Below are 22288 nucleotides of genomic sequence, written 5' to 3'. Positions count from 1 at the left end.
AGTACACCCACGCAATCAGTTTGGTTCTCTGCAGTTATTAGCGTTGTGTTAGCAATAAACGGAACTCCCACATGAAGCCCAGCAACATGACCCAAAAGAAAAGGCCAAAATTTAAGGCTAGTTTTCACTGCTTCTCCTACCCCAAGTTTTAATCCCAGTGCCAGCCCTACCTCGTTGCCAGACTCCCGCAAGCACTATTTGGCAAATTAAAGCTCTAATTTAAGACTAAGGCCTCGGTGGGATGCGGGGCAGAAGCATGGGTGAGGCCTCAGCCCCGCTGCCGCCGTACGGCTGCTGGGCCAGGGCAGCCACCCGCTCCACAGCGGAGGCACGTAGGGCCGCTTGGCCCCTCAGGGAACGCACAGGCCGCGCGTTGGCGGCCACGGGGTTTAACAACGGCGGCTCGGCTTGTCAGGGATGGCCCTGCATGGGGCCTGCCCGTGAGGCCGGTGAGGGCAGCAGAGACGAGAGGCGGCTTCGGCCGTGCTAAAGCGAGACGGGGGGGGCAGCAGTGGCGAGGGCCCTCAGCCCGGCGGTAAGTGAGGGCAGCCGCAGCCTCGCCGCCGCCACTGAGCATGCTCCGCTTCTCCACATCCGCCCCGGCTCGGCGGCCGAGAGGGGCGGGGGGAGAGGTTCCCCGTCGGTAATAAGCCCTTGCAGGTGGCGGCGGCAGCGGCGGCGTGTGGGACTCGCTGTCGGCATGAACCCCGGCGGCGGCGGGGGGGCGGCGCCGGCCTTCCCCGGCCCCGTGCAGTGTAAGTGCCGCTGCGCGCCAGCGGGGTATGCGCGCTCCGGGGCCCGCGCGGCTGAAGCCGAGCTGAGCCGGGGCCTGAGCAGGCCCCGAAATCTGAGTAGCGCATGAAGCAGGCGGGAGCGGAGCCCGGGAACCTGGCTGGGGGGGGAACCCGGGAATCTGGGTGAACGCCGCCGCCGCAGCGGCGCTGAGGGGCTGAGGGCGGCGGGGCCTGGCGGGCTCTGTGGAGCGGGGCCGCGGCCGTTGGGCGAGTGCCCCCTGCGCGGCGTGGGGACCCCCCGCGGGACCCTGAGACCTTGGGGGGAGCGTGCCCGGGGGCAGGGGCGGCCCGTTCTCCTGGCAGCACCGTGCCGGCCCGGCCCCGGAGGTCCCGCAGCGCCCTAACGGATCCTCGCGGCTCCAGGCAGGGCTAGGCCGCCCCGGGCCCGAAGGGGCTCCCCCGCGGGCGGGGCGTTTAGTCGGCGGGATGTCTGTGTGTCGGTTTGAGCAGTTTCAGCCGTTTCCATTTTGTCAGGACGAGCTCTTGACCGTGCTCCTGTTTCCGCAGTTCCCGGCGGCACCACTGTGCTGGTGGAGCTCACCCCCGACATCCACATCTGTGGTATCTGCAAGCAGCAGTTCAATAACCTCGATGCCTTCGTTGGGCACAAACAGAGCGGCTGCCAGCTCACTAGTGCAGCGGCTGGGGCCACCAGTACGGTCCAGTTTGTGTCAGAAGAAACGGTGCCATCGACACAGGCGCAAACCACAACCAGGACCATCGCTTCGGAGACACAAACCATCACAGGTATTGTGGTGTTAACTACCAGGAGCTCGAAAGCACTTGACTTCCGTAAAGTGGCAGTGTTAAGTAGCTCTCTGCACTTGTGTCCCCATCACACTAAGCTAAAATAACTGTTTTCACATTAGTTGTCATGTACCTGCAAGCAAAGGAAGAAAAATAAGTCGTGTGCTGCCTTCTTGGTTTTGGTATGACAACAGTTACTTAATTTGCTAACTGAGAGACAAGCTCACTTACGGAATTAAGTCTAATGTGTTGTATAACCAACTTGTGCAAACTAATTGAAACTGTCAATACTTACAAAAAGTAATCACATTACTATGCATTTTATTTTTTTAAGAGTGCTCTTGATAAAAAAACAGACACAGAATTTCAGTCAGGCACCAATTCAGGTCTTTTTATCCGAGAACACTGCATTCACTAATACTGCTCCTACAAATAATTGGCAGGAAGAATATTACTCAAAATTTTTGCATATGCGAAGGCTTAAGTGAGGTCCTGATCCTGGAGACATTTAAATAAAACTAGAATTTTGTTCCCTGTATGAAGGTTTGCCCTTCTATATATAGTTTTATTTTATTTTGGTCTGGCACCTTACTAAAATCCAAATTACTTGACTTTAATTTGGATAGACTGATTAGGGCAGAGAATCTGGAAGAGCAGTGAAACAAACTGAATTTGGGGCTCAGTTCCAGGAATTTTTCTATTATAATCCCTCAACTCAGTGTGAGTTTTGGATGAGTCGTTCTTCTGCTTCGTGTTTACTCCTCTCTAAAATAAGGGCAGTTTTATCATTCTGCCCTTTTGGGGTAGTGTTGCTTAACGGATTTAAAAGCTGCTACTTTGGCTGAGAGGATTTCACCTGTTATTCTTGTAACAGCTAAAGACAGTAAAGTTGAAAGAGGCTGAACTTTTTTTAACGATTAAAAAAAAAGTTGTTTACATGTTTCCTTTTTGACAACATTTGCCATATAAATAATTTGAAGTTTTTCTCCTTCACGCTGTAGCACAGCCAGTGTTGAAAAATAAATGTACCTTTATTAATGTAAGACCTGGACAGGCAGCAGAAAAAAATGAACTTCTGAAGAAACTGAATGGTGCAGTCAGACAGGATTCAGAGGGAGACCAGTGGGCCTACATAGGTTTGTACTAAGTTTAGGCTGGCTCATCAGGTCTTGACAGAATTTTCACTGATAGCAGACGAGCAAGGGAGAGAAAAGCCTTTTTCCTTTTCCCCTCCCTCAGGTGAATACAAACCTAGGAACAGGAATGTTGCTGGAAAAAAACAGAATAGAATTAAACTAGAAAACAATTAGTTTTTTCTGATTGGAGAAGTTAGTGTTCTCAAATTGAGCTCTTTTATGTGTTCAGTTTCTGCACCGGAGTTTGTTTTTGAGCATGGTTATCAAACATACCTGCCCAGTGAGAGCAGTGAGCCTCCAACTGCTGCTATCATCTCTACACCACCAAAAGCACGTTCAAGAAAATCCAGTTCCTCACTTACACAGAAGAAACTAAACTGCTGCTATCCAGGTAAGATGTGGACTGTACCTTCTTCCTTTTTGTTGCAAAATTGGTAGGTTTCATATGGCGATATGCACAGTAGCTCTGTCTTACGCAGTTAAGACATGCGGAACCTGGAAGGCAACTTGCTTACTAAGGGTTTGATGTACTGCCATTGATACCAGTAGTAGTTTTGCTATTGATTTCACACGTCCTTAGACTTTGGTCCTATTCCGTGGTGATTCTGTATACTCTGGCGATGCTGCAGTGGGTTTGTGTATAGACTTTGGTCTGTGCCCACGCCCGTAACGATGTAAGAACAGAGTCTTGTTACCTTTGTGCTAACTGCCATGGTTGTACATGAGAAACGTTGTACATGCATCTTGCGTTTTATATATGTATTTTGTCTTTGGTCAGTTAGCATTTTTATAAGGATGAATTGAACCAAAGTATTCAGAGACCTGAATGAGTAAAAACCATGCGATATGCAGAAAACATGCAGAGGCAGCCCTGTAGATGAGTAGTCATGTTAATGGTAGCAGCAGTTAGTTTGTCTTTGCAAGCTTGCCTTCATTTAAAAAGCATTTCAAATGCTTACCATCCATTTATGTGCTCTAAAACTATAGCACTTTCCACTTGGACAGAATTCCTGAATGGTGAGCTGTTACCCAAGTTCCCAGTTGCACTAACGTGAAGTCATATGTGGAATTAATTAGTTCCCCAGCATCCCCTGTGTACTGTAAAGAGCATCTCAAATCCTAGACAGAGATTCCAGAAAATTTGTTTCAAAGCTTACAGAAAATGGTAGTGTAGAGAGTGAATTGCCTTCTAGGGGAAGCATTAGAAAACTAAGGTTCATAAGTAAGCTGGCCACTATTTTAGAGAGATGTGAGTAAATGAGATGGGGAATTCACTTTCTTTTAATACTGAATTTTAAAGAAAGTGTTCTTGAAAATAAACATAATGCTCAGAATATGATAGTGTATTTTTCTTATTTTGTTAGGTTTTCCTTGAATCTAGTGATCTTAATCTTACCATTTTCAGGTTGCCAGTTCAAGACTTCCTATGGTATGAAGGACATGGAACGTCATCTACGAACACACACAGGTTTATATAGTTGCTATATTTTCTTTTTGGTTGGTTTCCTCCTTCTGGCTTTCTGACAAAACGTGATTTCCTACAAAATAATGTATCTATAGATAACTAGATAGAATGTACGTGTGTGTCTGTACATTCTAGTATTGGAGTTCTGTGTGCCTGGGGAATTGCCCTTTTTGGGTAAGCCATGTGCCACTACGGGCAGTACTACTCACAGCTGTGAAACATGAACACTGTACATCAGTTTAAGGCACAGCTAAATTTCTGAGGTGCAGACCACATGTTTGTCAGGGTACAGTGTGGTGGTAGTGCATAAACCTTGTTCTTCGTATGGAACAGTGATTCCAACATTTCACCTCCCTTCCCCTTAAACTGCAATTTCAGAGTTGTAAAGGGAGAAAGTTCCAAAGGGTCTTCTAAATTTATTGTACTTGGGCATGCAGTCTTCTGGAACATAGCAGAGTTCTTGGCTGATAGGATCACCACTGAAATGCATTGTCCAGCTTTTGAAAACTAGTCCCATTGCTGTTGAGTGTTTAGTGTGTGTGTTTATTTTTTATCGCAGCAACAGCCTCATGGTGCAAAAATTCTTGTTGTTTTGATGCTCTTCTGTTTTGTTTCAGGAGACAAGCCCCATAAATGTGAAGTTTGTAACAAATGTTTTAGTCGTAAAGATAAGCTGAAGATGCACATGCGTTCTCATACTGGGGTGAAGCCTTACAAATGTAAGCACTGTGACTATGCAGCTGCCGACAGCAGCAGTCTCAACAAGCACCAGCGCATTCACTCCAACGAGCGTCCTTTTAAATGCCAGATCTGTCCTTATGCAAGCCGCAACTCTAGCCAGCTAACTGTACATCTCCGGTCCCACACTGGTGAGTTTATACTAAAATTTAGATCTGTAAAGGTTGGAATGTCACAGGGATGATTTCTAAAAGGTGTACTGGTGTCAAGATGCCAGAAAGGGCGTATTCAAATTCTCAGAAGCATCTAGGCATCGAGCTTCTGTGAATTTCTTGTACATAGAATCCAGTAGGGCAATACAGCTCTACTAAAAATACCTGGAAGGAATCAGAAGACAGATCTGACTTTTGGTAGATTTTCTTCTAAATTGATTTTGAAACTGCCTATTAGGTGTTCTCAAGCCAGTAGAACTGAGGGATCCAATCGATTGATTGATTAAGAGCATCTAGGTTCCTAACTGTGTCTCTCAAACCTGGTCCGCTATATTAGATACACTGAAATTACTTTAAAATTGAACTAGTTATATCAGTGCAAACCTCAGCGGCACAATTTAATTTTTCTTGCATCAGTAAATTAGCAAGTAATTAGCAATTTAAGTTACATCTATTATTGACCTTTCTTTGTGGTACCTTCTATGTGCAAACTGATGGACATTAACAGTGTAGTATGAGCAGCTGGAACTGTATTCTGCCCATATCATTTTTGCTCTATGGATAGAAAGCTTTAGCCTCCAGGTTTATAAACATTGTATCATTTTGTATTTTTATTATTTGCCTAAGTTTCATTTTAATCAGATTTCTCTCTTATAGATTGTTCCTTGAAGAGATTTGCTGTAAAGATACTGCTGTACAGTTGTCTTTGTGTGTTGTTTTTCACCTAACCCAGGGTGCTGGATTAGTTTCTGTGTTGTCTTTTATACATTTGATTAGTTCTGTGAATTTTAGCTGCAAGGTGGTTATGGTTCAGTGATTACTAGATTAGCTTTCAGCCTATCCTGCATTTGATTCTGAATTCAAGTACTAAACAACATTAGTTCAGATGTGTGCAAGATGGGATTTATTTTAGGTAGATAAAAGAAATAAATCCCTTGTGCATTGTGAAGGAGAGGAGGGTTAAACCAATCTGTCTCTAGCAGAAAAGAATCTTTTATACTTCACATATCTGCTGTGATGGAACAGGCAGGACTGTCAGGCAGTTGTTTTACAAGTTTTCCTCTTTGAGTTGCTATATAAGATGATGTGATGGTCAGTCAAAATAAAATGGGTTGTTATGAGAAGTTATCCCTTAGTAAACACACTAGTCGGAGAACACAGTATTGCATTTTCCCCATGTCATACACGAGCGTGCATTTGTGTACATGGGCAGGTATGCTCTGAATTTGGCTGTGGGAGAACCTAGGAATGATCACGGTTCTCTTGTATTCCAGTAGAGTTAGATTTTTGTGACATTAGATATTGCAGTAGTTGGGAGGGGGTTTTAGGCTACCTTCTTTCTTTTTGGCAGATCAGTCTGTTGTATCTTAACCAATTTAATTTTGCTAAAATTCAAGTCTTTTGTTCTGTTCCGTTTCTTCAAAATAATTCCTCTTTTGTAAAAGGACTTTTTTTGACTCGCTGAAAGAAGGCACAAGAATTTTGGAAGTAATAATTTCAACCTTGTTAGGTTACAAAGCTGCACGCAGTGAGTTTTAGGAGAAAAGTAAGACTGGTATGTAGAATATATTGTTTACTGGAATTAAATTAGTCATTCTCTAGAAGGTGAGTGTAATCTACATTGCTCAGAATGAGATCATCTACACAGCATTACTTGTTGAACTAGTCATCTAAAGATCAGTTTCCTGTTAATTTCAGTAAAACCATTATTACAATTAATAATTTCAGGATCAGATACCTTTTTTTAAGCTATATTCTGTCAGTGTCAATTATGTATGGACAGAAATGTAAAGAAATATAAGTAAAAGACAACTCAAAAAAAACCCAGAACCAACATACTTTGCTATATTCAGTAAAATTACTAATTCTTTTTCGTGTATTGTGCTACCCTGTGTGTAAAAATTAAGTCATTGAAATACTGTGCCTTCATCAGCAAAGTAGACAAAAATTCAGTAGCTGAGTGTGCAGCTGAGACTGTAAAATAAACTAGATGAGCAAACAGTGCATCTTCATTAATAAAATCCGTTTAATATAGATAATACACCATGTATCTCAATTATTAAGCAGATACATGGATTAGCGCAGTAGGCCACAACTTGATTTGAAAAATATGCAGCTAAACCTATGACATATGTAGCTGGATAAGCAAATTATGCAAAATTATACAGCTATCACCGACTCTATAAAATATTAACTTATAAAATAAATCAGCCATTTGCAGTTTGATTATTAAAGGAGATAAATGCTTGTTGAACTACGCTCTCTTTTTCCTTCCGCCACCAAGGGTGTCTTAGAACCTAATAATTCTTCCACTCTTTCAAAATAATACCTACCTAAAATCTTCATGCTCAGGTATTTTATTTAGATCAAAGGAAAAAAAGTGAACGCTTGCTTAGTTGGGTTGGTAGGTTTGCTTTGGGTTTCTTTTAGTGACTTCAGAACAGAGTCACCAGGCTTTGCCCTGGAATTGATTATGGACTAAACAGAGCTACAGCGCGTTGTCACTCAAGGCTGCAAATAAAGAAAATGCAAAATAGCGGTTTAGATCCAGGCAATTCAAATGGTTATTCGTGTAGGTAGTCTGACATAAATAGGCTTACAGAGATCTTGCAAATGAGTGTGTTCATTTTTCACGCCTTATCAGTTAAGAATTTGACCTGAGTTTCAACTACTACTGTTAGGTTTCTGGATCAGCATTGTTCTCAAAAAAACCCAAAACAAAACAAACAAACAAACAAAAAACACAAACAAAAGAAAAAACCCAACACAACTGCCTGTGAATATTTTCTATACCTGTTTGCATGGATACGAACTGATGCTAGATTTTCCTAAAGTGATCTGTGGAGCATTATTAGGTACGATACATGGTGCAAGTATCTCTCTCTTGGTTACTGTAACGCCAGAAAAACAAAACTGTAGCGTTACTTCTGTGTGTAAGCACATTTCACTAAAGTCAAATACTTGCATGCATGTTTCATTAGTCTCACGTTTGTCTTTTTCCAGTTGCATTTATGTAGCTGTGATCCCTTCCCCCCCCCCCCCCCCCCCCATAACTGTAGCAATGCTATGGTTGTGCAGTCACCTGACACTGACCTAGGTAGGGACTTCTGTCCCTACATCTACCTGTGTTCTGGACAAGAGTTTCCACTGCCTTCCTGTGCCACCAATAGTATTTGTGCCACACCACATGAACCAGGCCAAAAAAAAAGTAATCAGTTTTTCTTGTCAGCTAATATAACTCACCATGTGAACAAATGTGCGAGAAAGGCAGTAAGGAATATATGGTTGAGCAGGAAGGCTGGTGCCCATTAACTATCTGTTTCTGCAGTAGCCTACCCTTTATGTAGCCTTAAAGCTAACCTACAAGCCTTCCTGTAAATCTTGTAGTGTAAACACCAGACATGGATGTGTTTATGTTGTTTTCTGGGACTTCAAAAAAACAGAGCAGCTGTTAAAGTTACAGTGTTTTGAGACACTGTTGCTAAAGAGGGACAAATGAGAAACTTAAGTTGCTTCTCTGGAGCACACTGAGCAGTTCTACACACAAAAGGAATGAAAAATGGAGAATATCGAAGATGCAGACATGAAAAAGCAACAGATGTGGGCAGGCATGCTCATAGAGAGTTTGCACACAAATATGCCCAACCAGGTGATAAATACAGTGTCATTAAAAGTTCTCTCTATCTAGAAAATATGTTGGGAGTTTAGAGGTATTTAGAACAAGTCAGCTGTACATAATTCGTTATAGCATTGGTCTCCCCAGTGGATCTTGGTGTCTCATCTGTAATTTGAACTGTGGTTTTTGTTGACAGGAGATGCTCCTTTCCAATGTCAGATGTGTCCTGCTAAATTTAAAATCAACTCAGACTTGAAGAGGCACATGCGTGTGCATTCTGGTGAGAAACCTTACAAATGTGAGTTCTGTGAGGTCCGGTGTGCCATGAAAGGAAACTTGAAATCACACATTCGTATCAAGCACAGCATGGAAAATACTCTCAAGTGTCCAGAGTGTGAATTTCAGTGTGGAAACAAAACAAGCCTTCGTCACCACATAAGAACTCATCAGCCCGAACAGCCAGTGAAGTGCTCGGAGTGCAACTACTCTTGCTCCAACAAGGCAGCTCTGAAAGTGCATGAGCGAATTCACTGCAAAGATCGCCCTTTCAAATGTGAGTTCTGCAGCTTTGACACCAAGCAGCGGAGCAACCTGACGACTCATATTAGAAAGGCTCATGGTGACAAAGTGAAGACCAAGAAGCAAACTGTGGAGAAGGAAGGAGATAGGCCAAAGCAAGGTGGCTCCAGGCAAGTTGCCAAGTTGGATGCCAAGAAAGCATTTAAGTGTGACCTGTGTGATGCTTCCTTTGTCCGAGAAGATTCTCTGAGGAGTCATAAGAAACAGCACAGTATGTACAATGGATCTAAAAATAACGAGCTAGCTGTTCTGCAGCTCCAGATGGATCCCAGTCGGCAGACTGGTGCCCCAATTACTGTCAGTCACCTCCAGGTCCCACTTCAGGCTGCTCAGGTTTCTCCGTACAATGAGGGAAGGGTCAAGATCATTGTGGGTCACCAGGTCCCACAGACTAACAGTATCGTTCAGGCCGCGTCGGTGAATGTTGTGCCCCCTGCGTTAGTTAGCCAGAACCAGGACGACCTCTCGGCCAACACCCGCTTGCAGCTCCTGGGCCAGGTCAGTTTGTTGGCACCGCCTCCGCCTCCCATCTCTCAAAGCGAAGCAGGGCCTGTGGCACAACCAACGGTTCTTCTCACAACCCACGACCAAAGCGACGGAAGTGCTTTACATCAGACTCTGATTCCTGCTGCTCCGGTCAGCAGTCACGACGCCTCAGCAAACCAAGCTTTCATCACTAGCTCTGGGATCAGCTGCTCTGACTTAGAAGGCCTTAATGCTTTGATCCAAGAAGGCGCAACAGAAGTGACTGTGGTTAGTGATGGAGGTCAGAGCATAACAGTGTCCACTTCTGCTCCCCCTCCTCCTATCTTTTCTTCATCCTCTCACACAGAAGCCCCTAAGCAGACCTATTCTATCATTCAAAGTGGAGCCCATACAGCTTTGCTGTGTCCAGCAGACTCCATACCAGATTAGTCACAACGCACTGTTACTAAGCAAGTTTCAGTCTCAGAGGCAGTGCTGAATTCAGCAGAAATGCGTAGGACATAAGTGAGTGCAGGGTTTGTCCTACAAAGCCAAATACCTTCCGCTTACACATTTTACTGATCTGTACATAGAAACATACATCTTGTATGTGCAAAAAAAAAAGGATGTGTATACTTATGTGCCTCTAAATCGGAGGCCGTGTTCTTTGTAAAATCTGAGCATCGAAGCAACTGGTGACAATTTCACAAGCAGTAAGCTTCCCAGAATATGGTTCTTGTGTTGTGCTGGCTAAAATAAGAAAGTCTCACTTTATGATGAATTACCTTTGCAGCAGACTCATTCTTTCGTGCACACACAAAAAGGTAATAGTCCAAGCCGTTGTTGAAGTATATTTTTAAGTGAAGTCTGTTTCAGTTACCTGCTATGTATGCATCAACTGCACCTGGCTGGTTGTTGGTCTGTAAGAAATGTCTGCTACTGGGTCTAATGCAGCCCTAGTGAAGGTTAAGGGAGCTGTGTCTTAGTATCTATAGAAGTTGCTAGCACCTGGCACTTAATCTGGAAATGCTAATGCAGAAGACGAGGTGATTACTTTTAGAAAACAAAAGAATTTTGTCCGCCTACCAGTAATAACTAACTTTTTTGAACACTATTACGAATTATATATATGGCACAGTGATCTCTGTCAGAGGCAGCTGTGTTTTAAAGAACAAAACAACTACAAATATATTTTTTACAAACACTTCTTAAATTTTGTTTTTATTTTGACGCCGCCTATTTGTAGCTGCGTGGGTGGTAAAAGCGTGTTACGTTTTGACTCTGTTCTTTTCAAGTTAAAGGGGGGGGAAAGGAAAAGATTGAATTCATTCCATCTAAAATAAAAAAATAATAGCTTCTAATCAAAGGTCTGAAACTAGCATAAATTCACATTGGATCACAGAGTAATTTAGCATTATGTGATGCACATTTCTATAATGAATGAGTTCTAGGCTGTATTTTGAACTATGCAATGTTGTAGTCCTATCTGGTGAGCATTCTTGTGGTGGTAGCTAATAATGTCTTTACTACGAAACTGCCTAGTTAAAGAACAGGCTCTCAACTTGGGAAAATACACAGCTGCATAGGTGCCTGGATCTGCAAAAGTCAGATCATTTCACGGCCAGATGGCATTGCAAGGACAATTGTTAACGTACATGAAGACTGAAAAGAGACTTATCAGAACTAGCTCCGAGATTCCCTCTTGGGGAATCAAAGTCAAGTTAAATTTCACAGTATTTGCTAGTGGGAGGCATTGAATGATTGCTTTACGTGCTAGAAACATGCTTGAAAAACTCACGAAGATTATATAATTAGGGACACTTTCTGAATAGGACTTGTCTGAAGTTTTTGGCTTGTACAGCCTCTGTGTCTGTGGGGGTGCTCCCCGCTCCTTCCTTCTGTGTGGTACGTAACTCTACGTGCAGTGTAAGGCTTCCTGCTTTACAATGACAAGTAGGAAAATGCAATCATAACTCACAGTTGTACAGGTTGCTCTTGAAAATGTGACCTTTGGTTTTTGTTGAAATCAGGGTAGTTTAAATTTGACTGATCCAGTATTGCTGTCTTCATTATTTATGGGAAATAGTCTTTTTGAAGATCTGTGTCTCTTCTGGCTTCCTAATCTTTGGTTCTAAATTAGTGTTCTTTTAAAACAACAAAAAAAAACTTTCCAAATAATCTTGGGTTTAAAAGCTGGGTTTTGATTTGAACTGTCTGACAGTGTTCCTGACACTTGTGGATGTCAGAAAAGGCCACACTCCAGTTAGAGGGCAAAACTCCGTAACTGCTTAATTAGAAAGGCTTTATTAAAGACTTGTTTCCTAGCACCATGCTGTATTGAAATAGGAAGCAAACGTTCTGAGTTCACTGACAGTTGTGTTTTTCAGGGTTTATTATTCCCTACACTTGTTCTCCAACTTTTCTGGTGATACAAGTTTGTCACCTGTTAATTATCTCTTCCCTACAGATAGGTGATTTAAGAAGCTGACAAGACACAGTTCCAAGTCACCGAGCACACCTATTTTTATATAAATTAGAAGTAGGCGGGAGGTTTTTACTTCATTAGATCACTGCAGAACATTCGTTGAGAACAATAAAATAAAAGCCTAGATACTTTGAATTTTAATGTGGCATTGCTGTTCTGTGGCTCTCCGTTCATGTTTCATTGTTGTGCCTATAGCACAGACCTGATCATCACATCTCAACTGTGTTGAGACTACTTGTAAAGCACTTGGAAGATAAAAGGCATCACAGGTAAGTGCTTGATCTTATTATGTGTGGTCCCCGATATCCAGGTTGTAAATGATCACTGGAGCAGCATAGATCAAACGCTGTGTCATCTTTGAATTAAAGTGCATGGCGTAGTAGCGATTCTTCGCTATTAACCCACCTCCAAATGGTTGTGTACGTGTGTTCGTGATCTAAACCATCAGGCTGTGTACTGGGTTTCTGTGCCCTGGGCCAATAGTTCTCGTAAACAGTAGTGAAAGATGGGGCTCACCCAGCGTACAGTGGTTCTGGACGGTGTGCGGCACCGGCATTGCGGGGAAAGAGACGCTTTCCCAGGAGCGCAGGTGCGTGGCAGGGCTGAGCTGCCCAGGCTGCAGCATGGGCTGGTGGGCAGCTGAGCTGCAGGAGAGCAAGCTTGGGGAAGGCTCGGTGCTGTTGGAGTTCAAGTCTCTTTGACCTGCAGAGGCAGGGGCCTCCTTCAGGTCATCTCGGTGGTCCAGTTTACAGCACTGCTCCCCAAACGGTTACACTGGCATAGCAAAGTAGATGGTAAACTACAACAGGGATGAAACCACAGATGGGTTGGGCAGGAGATTTCTTCCAACTCCTTTCTTGGTGAATTGCAATACTGAGTGACGCAAATGGTGATAGCAAATTATACTCTCAGCTTTCAAAACCTGTGCTAGGTCTTTGAATAGGATTAACTAGTCCATTGATCATCTAGGTTTTAATACCAGTTATTATATATTTTCCTTTAGATTGTAAGACGAATCTAAATTGATCTGCCCTCACGTATTTGGTTTTGTCACTGGTAAGTCTGCCCCCATATCTGGTTGCTCACACACTGTCTTCCTAATGTTTCCTGCTGCTTGATCTTATGAAGGCTGGTGATTTCAAGGGTAATTATGTTCTAATTTCTACAAGCCACATGGGTAGAGTTTTAAGTTTCCCAGCTGGGGGGCTTGCATGTCAGAGACCCCGGTGATGGAGCTTTCAGAGCACTCCAGCTGAATGAGAAACTTCTGCCTGGGACATGGGATAGGAGCTGGTCCACACGTGCTGCTCTGGCTTTAGAGCTGGTGGCCATACATTACTGCAAAGGGGGTGGTAGTCTTATTTTAAGATGAAAGTTTGGATGTCATTAGACTAACTACTGACACTGGTGGGTAAGGTAGGCAGGCTTTCGGGAATAGAAGATTGTACCAAGCCAGCGAACTTGTAAGTGCAAATGTACTACAATTTGGCAACTAAGAAGTAACCTAAGTTTTCATATACTCGGTGTAAATGAACCCTGCATGCAGGGTTTCATGAGCATGAAGTATTTTGTGTCATCTATAGGTGGTGCTAGAGATCCAGATAAACTTTTAAGTGTGGCCTGTTTTGCTTGATGTTTTCCTGTTAACACGGTTCCCTGCTTTTAACTCTTTGCCTGGTAAAAACATTTCAAACTCCACTTTCACAAGACGTTACAAAAAGCTTAGCTGTAAAAATCTTACTTTCACTTAAGACAAAAAGCAACAAATAAAAAAAAGTCCGAAGTTTGCTGCTGTTAAAATCACATGAAGCAGATCTATGGCCAAAACTTAAGCTCACAATTTGTTAAATTGGTCATTTTTTAGTCCCTGTTAATTGATTTTTAATCTGTGCAGGATTGTCGTGCACTACAAGAATGATAGAAAATGAGCGATTTTGACAAAACTGGTGGTTTGAACTGCAATTTATCTGTGTTTGCACTTGGCCCGCAGACCTGCACCCAGGGGATGCACCACCACATCCAGGAATCTCATGTTCAATCTAATGTCACACAACGTTACACAGCTCTGTTATCTGCATTTCAGTTCCACAAAAAGGCTTGTTTACCTTTTAAAATAGGAAACCAGTAGATTTCTCGTATTGTAAAGGCTAACCTTGTTCTGGTCCTATGTGTGCCTCAGAGATAAACAGGAAAGATAACAAAATGGTGTGAATGAATAGACAAAGCTTAGTGCTGCTTCTTCAACATTGTTTAGCTGATTGCATTATGTTTCAGTGAACAGTCTAGAGATTTCTTTCCTCCACCCTAAGAAAAGAAGGAAAAAAAAAAATGAGCTGATAAGGCTAACACGGCGGCAATTTTTTTTTTCAGTTTCAATATTCTGGCTTTATTTCTGTGCATGACAACAATGGTCTTTGTGTTTTGAAGCTGGCAGAAGCAGATTGTTTTAATCTCTGATATTCATTTAATACATTCTTCATGTTATCAACAGAACTATCCCTTGAGAGAGCATGGTAATTCATAACAAGTGTCTCTTGCAGAGCTTACTTGCTTTCAAGCATGTGGTAAATAAATCGTGTGCCTTCCTAGAGTTCTGCCATGGCCTCAGAGCTCTGTAGCAAGTTGTCTCTTTCCAGGAGAAAATGGATGGATTTTGTTCTTGCCTGGGGATCTCCAAGCCCTCCCTGGTAAGCCCTGAGCCCCACAGCACGCGTGTGGCACAGAGTGAGCAGACCCGGCTGCTGCTGGGAAGCGCTTCTCGCTCCTGCTCACTTGTTACAAAATGGATGGTGGTGACACTGCGTTACACTGGACTGGCTCTGAGAGGAAAACGCGTAACTAAACGTTCCACAGGTAGCTTCCTTCGGCACGTTCGTTGCAGGTTTTGCTCTTTCTACAGTCTCATGCTTTTTACAGAATTTGTTTGTGGAGTCCCATTTGTGAGTTACAACGTGTTACAGTCTTCCCTCTTCTGTGGATAGGAATCTCTAAGACTGCTTAAAGAAATGAGGTTAAACAGAGCAGGAACACTAACCAGGACACTAAGCAAGCCGTGGTGCAGAGCCTTGTATGCATTTCGAATAAAGCAACCCCCTGCTCTTGTGTCCTTCCCAATCTTTCTTGGTTCTGTTGTTGTTACTCCATGACACTGCTTTTTAAAGCCAGACCCAAGTATCACGTAAGCAGAGGCTTATCCTCTGCAAGACCTGGTAGAAAGTGCTTTTTCCCTCTTGTTTTTGTGAGGTAGAAACATGCAGCAAGAAAAAAATCCAAAGAAAAAAAAAATTGTCTTCGACAACTTTAATTGTGTTTCAGGGTGGCAGTTATCTGCGTGAGCTCCTGCTCTATGTCCCCAGAAAGATGCAGCGTTGAGTTTGAACAATAAACCAGCAGCCCTCTGGATTAAGCCTTCGATCAGCGTTGCTAGTATCTTTTATGCAGTTTTGATAAACACTTTAACTGTCATTTGCATCAAAATGGCAGATTCCTGCTCAAAACCAGCATCAATTTGTCCCTTGCACAGGGGGGGGTTACTGGGTATGCAGATGCACCAGGAAGCGTTCCTGGATGAGTGAATGGAATCAAGTCCTCACATGAGATGAGACCTAAAAGCAGCAGAACTTGGCCCAAAGCTAGCTCCTTTGGGATCTGGGGGAAAACCAAACTTCTACTGAATACACATGGGTTTTGCAATTAAAAAATTATAATCAGAATATTTCCCAATCATTTTGGCAGAGTTATTTATTACTATTATGATCTGACTGCACTGGAAAGTACCTTCTGTTGTGGGGTTTTAAATCGTTCTTTAAAAATGTTAGAAGCATGCCAAGACATTTTTCTCTAGATTACAAACAACTGGGGAAAGGCTTCTTTTTTAGATACATTTATTTTATTCTGCATTTCTGATTCTTTCTTTATTTGTGTTTACAGTCAAAATATAGTCAATCCGCTTTGGAATGTGGTGCTCTGATGTCTATAAAAATATTTGCTGTGTCCTCAATGGAAATGCTTCTACCCTATAATTTCAGGAATATTGACTGGATACTCTAATGGCCTTTTACATCTCTAGTTGGAAAATCTTTAGGCTTGTTATTTAAATTTTAAGAAGAGAAATCAGTATTGTTAAGAGAAACTGATGTCTCCTGTCACTTATCCCGATGACCTTTCATAAGGTGATAAAGGTTTCTATAGTGACCTGAGGAAATAATGTCTCAGGTATCATTGTGAATTAAAAGTCTGTCGCAGGAAAAGCTTTCTTTTCTCTCTCAGGTATCCAGTTCTGTCTTTGTCTTTATTCCAGTTGCTAGACATGGAGAAGGACTCATAAAACATACAGTATTTGGTTACATGGCTGTCTTTCATCTTTTAGAGACTTCACAATCTTGGAGGGAAGTAAAAAAGTCCATGACAAAGCAAAGTTGGATTTTTTTTTTTTTAATGCTATATACCATCAGAGTAGCAAAGAACACATATGTTCAGGGTCTGCCACTGTAACACCACTGAATTCTGTGACCTGTGATGTCAGATAATTTATTTATAGGCTTCAGGATCTGGGTTTGCCTCTATAAAAACCAGGAATTACGTGTTATTACAGATTCAACTTTGGCAGAGGTGTAGTGTGGGTTGCTCTAGGTTCCTAGTTTCAGACCTCGTGTAAACTTGCTTTTAATGTCTGAAAGCGACAGCTCTCTTGGTTAGTGATAGAGTGGGTGAATTTTGTAGGTAAAAGTTGAACATTATCTGGAAATTAATTATCTGAGGACCTGTAGAGTTGGGGGGGGGGGGGGGGTTGTCGCTTTGTTGTTGTGGTTTGGTTTGGTTATTTTTTAAGGATACAAGGATGCATTTATGCCACCTTGTGCTCCTGGATGAAGCAACGTGTTATGCCATGAACACCTTTCAATTTGTCAAACCTGATGTGACAGACGCCTAAAACAAAGCCTCCAACATTTTCAGCTTGAGTTTCCCAATGATAGTTTTCAAAATGAAGGAAAGCTGTTAAAATCTTTGTGCTATCTGTATAGGCAGCATTGGGAAATAAAGGCTGGCCCTACATAGCAGAATTAGGCTGTGTATCCCTGTTGGTCAGAGCTATTCAGGCAGTTTTCTGACATTTTTCCTTTGATCACAAAATGGAAGCTCACCAAGCCTGAGAACCCCTGTGCCAGGTGGGGCAGAGCAAGGTCGGCGATGTTCCCAGTGGGTCTCCCAGCCCTGAGCCATCACACCGCTCTGCCTGGTGGTTGTATTTACACCTTCCCAATGATGGTCTCCGAAAGAAACGATCCATCCCCAGCCTTTTCCTAACACAGATTGCAGCTTCATACTTCTGAAGCATGTCTCCGCTTCCTGTTGCTGGCCACATTTAGTTATTGCGTTTGTAACGTATTTTCACTGGAGTAGTGTGGCTGAATTCCCCACCTGGGGAAGGTGACATGCACCTCAGAAGTATATTGTGAGAGTGAGAATAACTTGGATACCTCAGTGATGAGCGACATGCAAATACCTAGATAGATACTGGAGATAATCGCATCTCGTGATGGCCTAAAGGAAAATTTGAAAGAACAAGAATGCATAAAGTTAAACTGCATAATGCATAGCAGTCATAATTAATAGATTAAAATTCTTTGTGAAACATGCTTTTTTATCCTAATAAAGGAAAGGGTCTATAAATGGTGACGCAGTTGTAAAAAAACAACGATGTAAAATGCCATGTTAAAGTTGTAAAGCTAAAGAGGTGATAAAAATGTACCTTATTTTTAAATTTTTACAAGACTGATGTAAGGCTTATTATCTTAAATAGCAGCTCTTTCCCTCATCTCCAGGCATACTGGATGTACTTACAGTTGCTGGGGGGGTTATGAAAAAGTTGCCAATCTCTACTTCGTAGTCCGTCCTAAAAAGTTCAGAATTTATCACGTGACTCACTTTGCCTAAACAATGTTAAATTTTGCTTTTGTTGTAAAATCTTGTACATCGGTCATTGATATAACTCTAATTGGATAGGGATGTTCACGATTTTTTTTTTCTTAAAAAAAAAAAAAAAAAAAAAAGCCTGCCAGCAAAATTGCTTTTTGGTGATGACTCTGCTTGAAAAGTGCTCTGCAGGGGCCCATTCCCAATTGATTATCTTTCACAGCTAATAGCTTCAAAGGCTATTTGGTGGACAGTCCAGTTTTACATTTAAATGTAAATCTTGATAGCCTTGACAGACTGATGATCAGAAAAAAAGGAGGTAAAAACAGTAAAATAAATGTACAGCTGGTATAACTTTCACCAGCTCCTCCAGGGGCAATTGTAGTAAAATTAAAATGGTTACAGTTTGACAAAGCTCTTTAGAATGGATGGTGAGTGAAAACTTTCCTCAAAAGATCTAGCATTAATAAGTTGCTAAATAGCGTGTCAGCCTTAAAAGTTCAGTACAGTGTCAATGGCTCCCATTTGTGCTTCATTTGGATTCAGGAGTAAAGTTCAAAGCACTGAAGACACCGGGGTGAAGCCAGTCTTTTGATGAAGCTACAGCAGAGAAGTTCTCTGGAAAACCAAGTTCACATCTGCAGCTAAATCCTCATTGCAGGCCAGGTGGTGACGGTGTGAGAAGACACATTGGTTGGCCACCTATTTCCTGCGGCGTGGGAGAGGCACGGCAGCTCCTGCTGGGACCGGGGCGGTTCTGTCTTTTGGGCACAGGAACAGGATCTGTGCTGGCCCTGGGTCTCTTTGCATGGATGGGTGAAGGTGGAGCCTGGGGTTTTGCCAGACCTTATAAGAATCGCCAAAGTGACATGAAGATAAAGCTAACGATGGCAGAAGTCTGGTTCCCCGGCCACATGCCAACTGCCCCATTGCTTTGATGAGCTGGCTTCAACCTACCGTTCATCTCGGAAACAGATGAGGCAACAAAAGGATATTGAGGATTGCATAGTTGAGGGCTCCTTCAGCAATGATGTGCTTGTCATCTTTGCTGTAGAATGACTGAATTGTGGCAGCCTGGAGGACCCTGCAGAGGTAGCCCACATGCTTTGCCATTGCTACTTTGCCTCTTTCACCTTTTCCCCGAGCCTTATCCTTTCCTTGCACGTTCCTGTCAGATCACAGTTAGCATCTTCTTGGCTTCATTGCGTGAACTGAACTGTTTGGGAGTCTCCCAGTCACTGGCTGTGATATATTCACTTGCCAACTGCACCATGTTGAGAGAGAGAAGTTCTCACTGAGGATGGAGCAAGCGGTTAATGCCGTCCTATTGGCAGGAACCCTGGGGAAAGGCTCTTCACAGCAGAAAACTGCTAAAATAAAAGGCTGTCCAAAAGTAACTCAAGTTTCTTACTTCATTACCATCTTGTTTAATTCCTGATGTGCTCCAGGACCCCTTACATAGCAATAGTTAAGTGTGGTTTTGAGCTGTTTTGTTGTGTGAGTCAGCGACGAGTCCTTGACCACAGGAACTGCTTGCAGGGTTACAGATGCAACTGCTACTCTGGCCCCATTAGCCAACCTCGCCGTCTGCTCCCCATGCTTACATAAAGTGCTCTGAAACTGTGGTCAGTGAGTAGCGATACCTCTCTGTCTCATGCTAAAATATGTTGTAGAGGAGCTGTAATCTCAGACTGAGCTGCTGACTGCTGTCAAACATCTCCGTGGGTGCTGCTGGTCCCTGTACTGTGCTCCCACAGCCCGTGGGAGAAAAGGTGGACACGGGATTCCTCATCTCCAGAAACATCTCAACAACTAGGAGTAGGCGCCTTTTTCTCATGTTTAATCCTTGTTGCCATGGAAACTGAGACACACTCACTGCTCACTTTCTCCTGTATAGTCCTCATGTCCAAACACTCAAGAATACCTGTTAGCCACTGTCCAGCATTTTCCAGACTTTCAAAGGAAGGAAAAATAAGAGACAAAAAGGGAAAATGCTCAGCATAGAAGCCATTGAGAAACAGGAGATCAAGGAAGGAAAGTCTGGATCTCAAAGAAAAATAAGAAGGTAAAGGATTAGGGATACTTGGTGATGAACAGATAGTAGAAAAGGTGCTGATCCTGAGCAAGGGCCGCTGCAAGGGACTGGCACAAAAAGCTTCCCCTTGTCCTCTACTCACTTTTTCATATCAGTTTCTGAAATTATTTACATAAGGTCTGCAGGCTTGAGCTGGTTTGCAGCCAAAATAATGCCTGGCACAGCTCATCCATGTGTAGCAGTGGAACCACCAGCCTGGTAGGAACTGAACCTTACAGGTGTCTCCAACCTAACCATGGAGTTGGTTGGCTATGCTCGGTGCCAGCATGAAGGAGTAAGCAGCACCTGTCAGCCTTCGGGCACTGAGCTAAAGCTGAAACGTTGCAGGTAGGGAAGATGAGAGGCAGACTTTGCAATAGTGAATCCTTTACAGGAGGACAATGCTTTTGTTTAAATTACATTTAAATTCCAATCCAATGGCACAATATTGCTATGTAATAAAGGTCATCTAAAGCCATCTCTTTTTTTTCTTCTCTCTTTTATTTTTTTCAGGTTTTTTTAAAACTGCTACAGCTCTATAAATCCTCTGCAATAAATCCCAGGCTCCCTTAGGAGTGATGACTACCGCATTGACCAGAGTAAAATGTTACCAAACCCGGGCAAAAGCCCACCTGCCTTTTGTTCTTCCTTCAGTCCTACAGGGCAGGACCACGAATTAACAGTGATGCCCCCCCACCCCTTCCCAGTGAAATCATATCCTCCTTACAATATAAAATCCAGAAAAGTGCAAAGGCACATTTATCAAAAACACACACACACACACACTCACTCCCTGCTGAATTCACTCTCCTGCTTTTTATTTACTCAGGATGTACAAAGCCAAAGAGCCAGCAGATCCAGAAACCTCACCCCATCAGCTACAGCATTGCAAAGGCCCAAAATGAAAACGCTTATGCCATGAGAGAACTCAAGCTGCAGGATTTTTTTGAGCCTGACCCCCTCCAGACACTGTGGTAGTAAATGTCCCTGAAGTCATGGGAGCAGCCAGCAGATGGGCAGGAGCTGGCAGCAGCAGCAGCGAGGAGCAGGGATTCCTGGCATGGGGCTGGGTCCGGTTTTAGTGAGCGGAAACCCCTCCATGCAGAGATGGTGACTTGGGGACAAAAACCCAGCCCACTCTTTGCAGAGTTATTGAACACCAGCTACTACAGAGTGGTTGCAGCAAAGTATTTGAATTAATCCTCTTTTCCTCCCCATGTAGATAAGTCTTTAATAATAAATCCAGCTATCAATCCAGTTTATATGAAAAGGTATGATCTATAAAATCCATGTGCAGAAATGCAAAGTACTGTCTATATTAAGCTCTCTATATCTTATTCATGGGGCCGCTGAACTTCGTAGTAATCTTTCCATTGACTTCACCGGGCTTTACGTTAGATCCGTAGTTAAAATATGCTTGGTCATATGACTGGTACAGAAACTAGCAGTAAGACAAAAGAAAGCAGAAAAAGAAGTTTGCTTAACTTGTTCTTTCACCTTTTTGACATGCCTGTTTCCTGTTCTGAGTTAGGTTTTCAAATATTTGTTTCACAAGCCGTTGATACATGCATGCATAATTGGTCTATTCACATGTGCAAATTTCTGTTATTTGCTGCATCTGCACATTCCATTGTATGCATTCAATTTTTGCATTTGTTAAATAGAAATACTTTGTATTTGGAGGAAAACTAGATCCCACACATGATTCTTCAATCTATTATGATAACTAACAGCAAATATTTAAAACCAAACACACACACTCACCATTAAAGCACTATTAATTCATACAGAAAATCAAGTTCATCCAAATGTTCTCTGTTCTGTACTTATCCATGTTATGAAGATGTTAATTTCTTTAAATCACAAAGACTATCAATATTTTAGTTCCTGTTTAGACATAGAGACTCTATCATAAACTTAAGAATTTTCCTCTCTTTCTTTCTGCATTTTTATTAGGGGAAAAAATTACAAAACACAATTTCTTTGAAGGGGACTCCGCAAAAACTTAATTCCTATTCCTCTTAATTTAAAAAATGCTCTGTTTAAACATTGCATATAATTTTCTGTGTTCATGCTTGGTAAAAATCTGTGTGTTCACTAATTTTATGTAACCCCTGTCCT

General features: G+C 42.6%; 1 protein-coding gene across 1 annotated transcript; it reads left to right on the top strand.

Annotated features, from left to right (window-relative positions):
* The first annotated feature begins 700 nt into the window (after positions 1-700).
* On the top strand, positions 701-10833 carry ZFP64 (ZFP64 zinc finger protein). Its single transcript, XM_086474883.1, has 6 exons — positions 701-755; positions 1302-1541; positions 2907-3068; positions 4083-4145; positions 4760-5011; positions 8845-10833. Exons 1-6 carry the CDS (start codon positions 701-703, stop codon positions 10140-10142), a joined length of 2070 nt encoding a protein of 689 aa, XP_086331009.1. The 3' UTR covers positions 10143-10833.
* Positions 10834-22288: the final 11455 nt, after the last annotated feature.

The sequence above is a fragment of the Leptosomus discolor genome, chromosome 17, assembly GCF_034619465.1.
Source record: "Leptosomus discolor isolate bLepDis1 chromosome 17, bLepDis1.hap2, whole genome shotgun sequence".
NCBI classification, from domain to species: Eukaryota; Metazoa; Chordata; class Aves; order Leptosomiformes; family Leptosomidae; genus Leptosomus; species Leptosomus discolor.
The sequence above is the reverse complement of the archived record's forward strand: the minus strand, read 5'-3'. Positions and strand labels throughout refer to the sequence as shown.

What these genes read in the sequence shown, in the direction of transcription:
- ZFP64 (XM_086474883.1), top strand. Translation starts at nt 701, where the DNA reads ATGAACCCCGGCGGCGGCGGGGGGGCGGCGCCGGCCTTCCCCGGCCCC. An exon ending in CTTCCCCGGCCCCGTGCAGT is followed by an intron (nt 756 to 1,301) that starts GTAAGTGCCGCT and finishes CTGTTTCCGCAG; the next exon opens with TTCCCGGCGGCACCACTGTG. An exon ending in ACTAAACTGCTGCTATCCAG is followed by an intron (nt 3,069 to 4,082) that starts GTAAGATGTGGA and finishes TACCATTTTCAG; the next exon opens with GTTGCCAGTTCAAGACTTCC.